The 11247-nt window shown below is 44.5% G+C and overlaps 1 protein-coding gene across 1 annotated transcript; it reads left to right on the top strand.

Annotated features, from left to right (window-relative positions):
• The first annotated feature begins 4626 nt into the window (after positions 1 to 4626).
• On the top strand, positions 4627 to 9454 carry LOC116889603 (mediator of RNA polymerase II transcription subunit 14-like). The gene is given in 2 exon segments (XM_032890534.1): positions 4627 to 8619; positions 8622 to 9454. Coding segments are annotated over 2 exon segments (4251 nt in total). The 5' UTR covers positions 4627 to 5096; the 3' UTR covers positions 9350 to 9454.
• Positions 9455 to 11247: the final 1793 nt, after the last annotated feature.

Raw genomic sequence — 11247 nt, 5'->3', positions numbered from 1 at the left:
TCTGTCTTTGTCTCTGAGGTGTGTTTCCTGTAGGCAGCAAAATGCAGGGTCCTCGTTTCGTATCCAGTGTGTTAATCTATGTCTTTTTATTGGGGAGTTGAGGCCATTGATGTTGAGAGATATTAAGGAATAGTGATTATTGCTTCCTGTTATATTCATATTTGGATGTGAGGTTGTGTTTTGTGCTTTTCTTCTCTTTGTTTTGTTGCCAAGACGATTAGTTTCTTGCCTCTTCTTGGGTATAGCTTGCCTCCTTATGTTGGGCTTTACCATTTATTATCCTTTGTAGTGCTGGATTTGTAGAAAGATATTGTGTAAATTTGGTTTTGTCATGGAATATCTTGGTTTCTCCATCTATGTTAATTGAGAGTTTTGCAGGATACAGTAGCCTGGGCTGGCATTTGTGTTCTCTTAGGGTCTGTATGACATCAGTCCAGGATCTTCTGGCTTTCATAGTTTCTGGCGAGAAGTCTGGTGTGATTCTGATAGGTCTGCCTTTATATGTTACTTGACCTTTTTCCCTTACTGCTTTTAATATTCTTTCTTTATTTTGAGCGTTTAGTGTTTTGACTATTATGTGACGGGAGGTGTTTCTTTTCTGGTCCAATCTATTTGGAGTTCTGTAGGCTTCTTGTATGCCTATGGGTATCTCTTTTTTTAGGTTAGGGAAGTTTTCTTCTATGATTTTGTTGAAGATATTTACTGGTCCTTTGAGCTGGGAGTCTTCACTCTCTTCTATACCTATTATCCTTAGGTTTGATCTTCTCATTGAGTCCTGGATTTCCTGTATGTTTTGGACCAGTAGCTTTTTCCGCTTTGCATTTTCTTTGACAGTTGAGTCAATGATTTCTATGGAATCTTCTGTTCCTGAGATTCTCTCTTCCATCTCTTGTATTCTGTTGGTGAAGCTTGTATCTACAGCTCCTTGTCTCTTCTTTTGGTTTTCTATATCCAGGGTTATTTCCATGTGTTCTTTCTTGATTGCTTCTATTTCCATTTTTAATTCCTTCAACTGTTTGTTTGTGTTTTCCTGGAATTCTTTCAGGGATTTTCTCGATTCCTCTCTGTAGGCTTCTACTTGTTCTCTAAGGGAGTTCTTCACGTCTTTCTTGAAGTCCTCCAGCATCATGATCAAATCTGATTTTGAAACTAGATCTTGCTTTTCTGGTGTGTTTGGATATTCCATGTTTGTTTTGGTGGGAGAATTGGGCTCCGATGATGCCATGTAGTCTTGGTTTCTGTTGCTTGTGTTCCTGCGCTTGCCTCTCGCCATCAGATTATCTCTAGTGTTACTTTGTTCTGCTAATTCTGACAGTGGCTAGACTGTCCTATAAGCCTGTGTGTCAGGAGTGCTGTAGACCTGTTTTACTGTTTTCTTTCAGCCAGTTATGGGGACAGAGTGTTCTGCTTTTGTGTGTGTAGTTTTGTCCCTCTACAGGTCTTCAGCTGTTCCTGTGGGCCTGTGTCTTGAGTTCACCAGGCAGGTCACTCGCAGCAGAAAAGTTGGTCTTACCTGTGGTCCCGAGGCTCAAGTTCGTTCGCGGGGTGCTGCCCACGGGCTCTCTGCGGTGGCAGCAACCGGGAAGATCTGCGCCGCCTCTTCCGGGAGCCTCCGTGCACCAGGGTTCCAGATGGCCTCCGGTGTTTTCCTCTGGAATCAGCAATGTGTGTAGAGAGCAGTCTCTTCTGGTTTCGCAGGCGTGTCTGCCTCTCTGAAGGTTTAGCTCTCCTTCCCACGGGATTTGGGTGCAGAGAACTGTTTATCCGGTCTGTTTCCTTCAGGTTCCGGCGGTGTCTCAGGCAGGGCTCCGCCTCACCTGGGCCCTCTCCCACGGAGCCCAGAGGCCTTATACAGTTTCCTCTTGGGCCAGGGATGTGGGGCAGGGGGCAGTGTTGGTGGTCTCTTCTGCTCTGCAGCCTCAGGAGTGCCCACCTGACCAGGCGGTAAGGTATCTCTCCACGGGTTCTGGGAGCAGAGAGCTGCTGCGGGCCGATCCATGGTGTGGGACTTCCGTAAACACAGGACGTGCCTGGTCCCTAGAGGGATTCTGCCTCTGTTGTCCCGATTCCACCCGCAAGTCACTTGCAGCAGATAAGTTAGTCTTACCTTTGGTCCCGAGGCTCGAGTTCGCTCTGGGTTCTGCCCACAGGCTCTCCTTGGTGGCAGCGACCAGGAAGATCTCGCCGCCTCTTCCCGGGAGCCTCCGGCACCAGGGTTCCAGATGGCCTCCGTGTTTTCCTCTGGAATCAGCAATGTGCAGAGAGTAGTCTCTTCTGGTTTTGCAGGCGTGTCTGCCTCTCTGAAGGTTTAGCCTCCCTCCCACGGGATTTGGGTGCAGAGAACTGTTTATCCGGTCTGTTTCCTTCCAGGTTCCGTGGTGTCTCAGGCAGGGGGTTCTGCCTCACCTGGCCCTCTCCCACGGGAGCCCAGAGGCCTTATACAGTTTCCTCTTGGGCCAGGGATGTGGGCAGGGGTGGGCAGTGTTGGTGGTCTCTTCTGCTCTGCAGCCTCAGGAGTGCCCACCTGACCAGGCGGTGAGGTCTCTCTCCCACGGGTTCTGGGAGCAGAGCTGCTGCGGCCGATCCGGGTGTGGGACTTCCGCGAGGTGTGTTTATCAGGTGCAGTCTTCATGGACCTTGTCACCACTTCTCTTCGGACATGTTTTATGAATATATAAAGGTTAAAAAGATACCCAACAGGGAGTTCAAAGATACCCTATGGTGAAATGATCCTTTCTGTGAACCAAAGCATATTAAAATAAAAATCAAAACCAATCAGTTGGTTGATGTTAAAAGAAAAACATTTGTATTTCAGAGAAAACAGAGTAATAGACTTGAAAAATTGCCATAGCTCATTTCATTGTTCCCATTTATATTCTTACCTTCCAGCTCTTTATTTATTGATTGGCTTTAATCGCACATGCTATTTTATAGTTTAAGAACAACTTTTTGACTTACGGTGGTCTAGAGAACGATTCTAAATCAAAATAAATGCTAGAAACATTGTCCAATGGCATATGTTACTTATTATAGGTGTCATCTTTGCTTCTAGAAATAGTGGTGCACTGAGTTCAAGCTATTCAGTTAACCTTTGCATTAAGCAATAGGACTTTATAGATTTTGAATATTAAATTAGGAAAATGTATCTGTTGCGGTAACAGTCACTGGGCTGTGGGTGTCACATTTATTCCCACATTGCATCATGGCAGACAAAAAGATAAGTCAACATTACTGATCTGAAAATATTTTGTGGTTTTTGTATTTAACATCATCAATTTCATCGTAATCTTCTCCATAAACTAGAAATCTCACTTACCATAAGTAGAATATCAATCATGTTCCAATATTGATCTTACTGAGCATCTACTGAAAACACTTAAATTATAGGGATGATGAATGATCATTGTCAATGATTCATGGTCACACAATGAGTATAAATGTGTTCTCACTACAGAGACTATCTGCACTTCTTGAAGTCTGCAGAAGCAGAAACAGAAGAGAGAAGATGAAAGCAACTCTGTCAGCTGCTACAGCCTGTTTGGTTTCTCCTTCTGGGAAGCCCTTAGACTTACCGTCAGGATGCTGGCCCAACTTTGGGTGGTAGATGTATGGAAATTGGTCATGTCTACTTCTGTTTGACTTGTAAGTACCTGTGTCTGAGAACATATACTAGCCATACTCAGTAGTTTTCATAATTTCCTGTTTTCACACATTTGTAGTGTTTATATTTTATGACTTGAAAACTCTTCTTTATATGACTTTTTATTTCTAACTTCTTTTTTTTTCCTTTTTTTCGGAGCTGGGGACCAAACCCAGGGCCAAATCCCCAACCCTATTTTTAACTTCTTATTCATTACCGTAATATAGTTAACTCACATATTTGAAAATTAATACTAGTCTAAAATATAATTCACTATCCAAGAAGATTTCAGGTGCAACTTTTAGTAACTACAACAAGAATTTTGCAATGACTATACACTTCTATATTTTTTTCAATTGTATAGAGACTTGAAAAGAACTATTATGACTAGAAGTTTGAGGAATTGGTTCGCATAAGTGACTCGTATATTTGCAGCATACATACTGTTTTAGGATTGTTCTAGTTTGCAGACAGATGGTGTGTTAGCATTCTGTCTAAGTTGCACCCCCCCCCAGTTACCTGGCAACAGCCAGGTATGCATGACACTATAAAAGGGGCTGATGGCCCCCTCCTCATTCTGTTGCTCTCTTGCTCTTACTCTCTTCCCCCTTTGTCCATCTCTCCACATTCCCCTCTCCCCTACTCTTCCAAGTACTCATAGACAGTCTCTACTCTCTCGCCCTCCTCTCCCCTCCCCCTTCCCTCCTCCTGTCCCTTCCCTCCTCTCGCCTCTCCTCCTCTCTGCCCCTAATGCCTTCTTCACTCCCCTCCCCGTGCGCTGAATAAACTATTCTATACTATACCGTTGTGTGATTCTTCACTCGGGGAGGGCGCACTAAGGCACCCTCTTCCCCCACATCTTCGTATAACATAACCCCAGTCTCTTTATCTTTTTATACGTTGATTCAAAACTTCTCATACAATTACAAGAAGACCAAAAAGAGAATTAATGATGTAATAACAAATCAATATTTGAGTTGTATTAGTTGTATTATTGAGTAAATTATTCTTTCGTTCTATGTTGAACGAAATGGCTAACAGCTTGGGGATTGGTTGCAGGTTGCCTTGGAAAGGGCCTCCCGCGGGTTCTCCTTCCATTCTTCCTGGCAACTTCCGCTCTCCACCCAGCAACAAGGACGCAGCAACTCCCAGCCCGGCGGCCGCTGAGCAGTCGCTGAAGCTACCCCGTCCACCCCACCTCCACCCCCACCCCTTCCCCCTCAGTGGCCACTGGGCAGCCTCTCAGCCCTCTGGTTCCGCGCTCGCCCGCCCGGCACTACTAGGGTGCGGATCTCCGCAGTCTGGGCTCGACTTCCTGATATGGGGGGCGGGGGAGCGGCCTGGCGCTAGGCGGCGGCCGCTCTGCCCGCGCTCACCTCTGTGAGGTCATCGAGTCCGGGAAGAGGCTCCAGGGCCGCATCTCAGGCGGTTACCCCGAGCCAGGCTGTGCGCCGCCATGGCCCCAGTGCAGCTGGACAACCACCAGCTCATCCCTCCTGGCCGCGGAGGTGGCAGAGGTGGCAGAGGTGGCGGCGAAGGCAGCAGCAGGGACTTTGTGTCTGCCCCGGCTCCCCCATCGCCCGGAGCCGCCATGGCGGTGGCAGCAGCCTCCGTGACTAGCCCTGGATACCGGCTTAGCACACTCATCGAATTTTTGCTGCACAGGGCCTACTCAGAGCTTATGGTGTTGACGGACTTCTTGCCAAGGAAATCTGATGTGGAAAGGAAAATAGAAATTGTACAGTTTGCTAGCCGGACACGTCAACTCTTTGTTCGGTTATTAGCTTTAGTAAAATGGGCCAGTGATGCTGGCAAAGTAGAAAAGTGTGCGATGATCACAAGCTTTTTAGATCATCAAGCCATCTTATTTGTGGATACCGCTGACCGCTTGGCCTCCTTAGCTAGAGATGCCCTGGTCCATGCCTGCCTGCCTAGTTTTGCTATCCCATATGCCATTGATGTACTGACTACTGGCTCTTATCCAAGGCTTTCAACTTGCATCAGGGACAAAATTATTCCTCCAGACCCTATTACCAAGATTGAGAAACAAGCCGCACTTCATCAGCTTAATCAGATTCTTAGACATAGGCTTGTAACAGCAGATCTTCCTCCACAGCTAGCAAATCTTACAGTGGCGAATGGCCGTGTGAAGTTTCGAGTTGAAAGAGAATTTGAAGCAACCTTGACAGTGATGGGTGATGACCCAAAAGTCCCATGGTGTCTTCTCAAACTAGAAATTCTAGTTGAGGATAAGCAAACGGGAGATGGGCGAGCTTTGGTTCATAGCATGCAAATTGACTTTATCCATCAGCTAATCCAGTCCAGGCTCTTTGCTGATGAGAAACCTCTTCAGGACATGTACAACTGCCTGCATTTTTTCTGCTTATCGCTTCAATTAGAAGTATTACATTCCCAGACGCTAATGTTAATCAGAGAGAGGTGGGGAGACCTTGTACAGGTGGAAAGATACCGTGCTGGAAAGTGCCTCTCAGTTTGGAGCCAACAGGTTCTAGGGAAAAAAACAGGCACAGCATCTGTTCACAAAGTTACAATTAAAATCGATGAGAATGATGTCTCCAAGCCTTTACAGATTTTCCACGATCCTCCTTTACCAGCTTCTGATTCTAAATTAGTAGAAAGAGCCATGAAGATTGACCACTTATCAATAGAAAAGCTCCTGATTGACAGTGTACACTCACGAGCCCACCAGAAGCTGCAGGAACTGAAGGCCATTCTTAGAAGCTTCAATGCTAATGAAAACTCTTCCATAGAGACTGCACTTCCAGCTCTTATTGTACCCATCTTGGAGCCCTGTGGTAATTCGGAGTGCCTGCACATTTTTGTAGATTTGCATTCTGGAATGTTCCAATTGATGCTTTATGGACTTGACCAGGCCACTCTGGAGGACATGGAAAAATCGCTGAATGATGACATGAAGCGGATCATCCCTTGGATTCAACAACTTAAGTTTTGGCTGGGACAACAGCGTTGCAAACAATCTATAAAACATCTGCCTACAATAACCACTGAAACGTTGCAGCTTGCCAACTATTCAACACATCCCATTGGTAGGCTTTCTAAGAACAAGTTGTTTATTAAACTTACTCGCCTTCCGCAGTACTACATTGTTGTGGAAATGCTTGAGGTTCCTAATAAGCCCACCCAGCTATCATACAAGTATTACTTTATGTCTGTGAGTACTGCAGATGGCGAGAACACACCTGTCATGGCACTGCTGCTGCAGCAATTCAAGGACAACATCCAGGACTTGATGTCCTATACAAAGATTGGAAAACAGACCATAATTGGTACCAAGCACAACTTATCTGATGACCCATGTCCTGTAGAATGCAAGAAAGCCAAACGATCAGGAGAAATGTGTGCCTTCAATAAAGTTCTAGCTCACTTTGTCGCTATGTGTGACACCAACATGCCATTTGTAGGACTTCGATTGGAGTTGTCCAACCTGGAGATACCACATCAGGGAGTACAAGTGGAAGGTGACGGCTTCAGCTATGCAATTCGCTTACTAAAAATTCCTCCCTGTAAGGGAATAAGTGAGGAAACGCAGAAGGCTCTGGACTGCTCTCTTCTTGATTGCACTTTCCGATTACAAGGTAGAAATAACCGCACATGGGTGGCAGAGTTAGTGTTTGCAAATTGTCCTCTTAATGGCACTTCTACCAGGGAGCAAGGACCATCCAGACATGTTTACCTGACATATGAAAATCTGTTGTCTGAACCTGTTGGTGATAGAAGAGTAGTTGAAATGTTTCTTAATGACTGGAGTAGCATTTCCCGATTATATGAGTGTGTGTTGGAATTTGCACATTCTCTACCAGAAATACCTGCTCATCTGAATTTTTTCTCAGAAGTTTGTGTTTATAATTATCGAAAACTTATCTTGTGTTATGGAACCACCAGAGGAAGCTCAATTAGTATCCAGTGGAATTCCATTCATCAGAAATTTTACATTTCTTTGGGAACAGTTGGCCCAAACTCAGGTTGCAGTAATTGTCATAGTACCATTCTCCATCACCTTCAAGAAATGTTCAACAAAACGCCAAATGTGGTCCAGTTGTTACAGGTTTTGTTTGATACTCAGGCACCATTAAATGCCATCAACAAACTCCCTACTGTTCCAGTGCTGGGCTTGACTCAGAGAAGTAACACCGCCTACCAGTGTTTCTCCATATTACCACATTCATCCACCCACATCAGACTGGCCTTCAGGAACATGTACTGCATTGATATATACTGCCTTAGTCACGGTGTCGTGGCAGTACGGGACGGTGCCTATAGTCTTTGTGATAACAGCAAGTTAGTTGAAGGCTTCTGTCCTGCACCAGGATTAAAGACTTTCCTGAACATGTTTGTTGATAGCAGTCAAGATGCTCAGAAAAGAGCTTTAAAGGAGGATGATTACCCTCCTTCTCCTATAGGAGGAGATAGGATGGACTCTTTAATATCACAACTCCAGCCACCTCAGCAACAGCCATTTCCAAAGCAGCCAGGAACATCGGGCGCTTACCCTCTTACTTCATCCCCTACATCCTATCGCAGCCCAGTTAATCAGCCCCCCGCTATGATGCACACACAGCCTCCAGGAGCCCTTGACTCTAGTTCTCCATACACTCTTATGTCATCAAGACGGGCAGGAAACTTGCCTGGGTCTCCTCCAGTGTTTGTGTCCAGACTCTCACCAGCAACCCTTTTGCCTGGAATGTCACCAGCTAACCCATCTCTGCATTCACCTGTCCCAGATGTTTCTCATTCCCCTCGAGCTGGCACAAGTTCCCAGACAATGCCAACCAACATATCTCCACCTCGAAAACTACCTCAGCGCTCCTGGGCAGCATCCGTACCCACCATTCTCACTCACAGTGCCTTGAACATCTTACTGCTACCTTCTCCAATGCCAGGCCTTATACCTGGCCTGGCAGGTAGTTATCTTTGTTCCCCACTTGAGAGATTCCTTGGTCTGTCATCATGAGACGACACCTTCAAAGAATTATCCAACAGGAGACTTTGCAGCTGATCAGTTCCAATGAACCTGGTGTAATCATGTTCAAGACAGATGCCCTGAAATGCAGAGTAACCCTTAGTCCCCAAACCAACCAGACCCTTCAGCTAAAAGTGACACCTGAAAATGCAGGACAGTGGAAACCTGATGAGCTTCAAGTTTTGGAGAAATTCTTTGAAACAAGAGTTGCAGGACCACCATTTAAAGCCAACACACTTATAGCCTTCACCAAGCTGTTGGGAGCGCCAACACACATCCTCCGGGACTGTGTGCATATAATGCAGTTGGAGGTGTTCCCAGACCAAGCAACCCAGCTGAAATGGAACGTTCAATTTTGCCTCACCATCCCTCCTAGTGCACCACCAATTGCAGCTCCTGGGACACCAGCCGTGGTCCTGAAATCCAAAATGCTGTTTTTTCTTCAGCTAACCCAGAAAACATCAGTCCCTCCCCAAGAACCTGTTAGTATAATAGTTCCAATTATTTATGATATGGCTTCAGGTATCACCCAGCAGGCAGACATTCCCAGACAGCAGAACTCTTCTGTTGCTGCCCCAATGATGGTCAGCACCATTCTGAAGAGGTTTGCAGAGATGAACCCTCCACGGGAAGGTGAATGTACAATATTTGCAGCTGTTTGTGATTTAATGGCACATCTTACACTGCCCCCTGGTGGGTGTCCATAGACCGAATTGATTTTAAACCAGGAAGGCTGACAAATGAAACAAAACTACACACACACACACACACACACACACACACACACACACACACACACACACACATGGAGGGGGAGAGAAACAGAGACAGAGAGAGAGACAGAGAGAGAAGGTGAATTCAGCAGTCCTCAAAAGGAAAAGGACCTTTGTCTTATTTTTATTTTTTAATCTTAAGAGCCAAATGTTCTAAACTGGCAACATTTTCAGGGTGCACTTCATCAAAAGACCATCACTTTTTTTTGTTGTTGATGTGTGTATAACGATCTTGTATAGAATGTTTGATTGTGACACATTTCAAACTAAGTTAACAGATCAGTGTCCATGTGCCAGTAATAGAGTTAAATATCTGCTTTATTTTGTAAAGTAATGAAAATGCCAAACATGTTACTTAATTATTTTCCTATGTTTTGGGTGTAATGGTCCATGTTTATTTTTTTAAAGATGATCTGTCAGTTTTGAATATTGTAAAACTGGACAAACTTTATATTGAGCTGTATTTTAATATGGCCTTTGAATACTTACTCAGAAATGTTTTGGGGAGCTGTTAAACATATCTGGAAAGCAATATTTAATAAAACTATGATATAAAAGAGAGACTCACTTGTGTGTGTATAAGCTCTTTAGAGTTGTTAGGGCCTCCCTTCATCTTAATCCTAGTGGGGCCCGCCATTTTTTTAATTACATATGTCTGAAATTTGACCAACAAAGATTTTTGTTTTAAGGTTAGTTTCTTCAAGCATTCCTAACATGAGTGGTGATAACATTTATCACCTCAGTTGTTTTTCAGTGTAGGATTTAGATTAAATGAAACTGTTTGTTCTTTGAAATGAGTCCATGATTCATAATAATCAGGGATCCCAAATGATGCAATTCTCATGTGTGAGAAAATGGGAACCCCTTAATAGGAAAACGTCTTTTTATTATAATTTTTTCCTTTCTTATTGGGTATTTTATGTATTTACATTTCAAATGCTATCCCCTTTCCCTCCTCTCCCATATTTCCACCCCCCTGATTGTATGAGGATGCTCCCACTCCCACCCACCCACTCCCAACTCAACACCCTGGCACTCTCCTACACTGGGAAATGAGCCTTCACAGAACCAAGTGCATTTTCTCCTATTGATGCCAAAGAAGGCCAACCTCTGCTACATATGCTGCTGGAGCCATGGGTCCCTCCATGTGTACTCCTTGATTGGTGGTTTAGTCTCTGGAAGCTGTGGCCAGGACTTCGAGTACTTTATTGAATAGAAAAGGGAGAGAATCACCAGCCTTGTCTAGTCCCTGATTTTAGTGGGATTGCTTCAAGTTTCTTTCCATTTAATTTGATGTTGACTATATGTCTTGTTTTGTGACCGGGTTTCTTCACTCAGGATGTTATTTTTTAGTTCCATTCATCTGTGTAAGAATTTCATGAAGTCATTGTTTTGATTCAGCTGAGTAGTATTCCATCATGTAAATGAACCCATTCCTCTGTTGAAGGGCATCTGGGTTCTTTCCAGCTTCTGGCTATTATAAATACGGCTGCTATGAGCATAGTGGAGCACGTGTCCTTGTTATATGTTGGAGCATCTTTTGGGTGGATGGCCAGGTGTTGTAGAGCTGGGTCCTCAGGTAGTACTATGTCCAGTTTTCTCAGGAACTGCCAGAGTAGCTGTACGGACTTGCAATCCCACCAACAATGTAGGAGTGTTTCTTTCTCCACCTCCTCACCAACATCTCCTGTCCCTGAGGTTGAATCTTAGGGTTTTGATTTGCAATTCCCTAATGACTAAGTATGTAGAACATTTCTTTAGGTGCATCTCAACCATTCTGAATTCTTCGTTTAGCTCTGTACCCCATTTTTTATTAGTGCATAAATCTTTTA

This window comes from Rattus rattus, chromosome Y, assembly GCF_011064425.1.
Source record: "Rattus rattus isolate New Zealand chromosome Y, Rrattus_CSIRO_v1, whole genome shotgun sequence".
In the NCBI taxonomy this organism is placed as follows: domain Eukaryota; kingdom Metazoa; phylum Chordata; class Mammalia; order Rodentia; family Muridae; genus Rattus; species Rattus rattus.
This window is presented reverse-complemented; position numbering and strand designations above follow the sequence as displayed.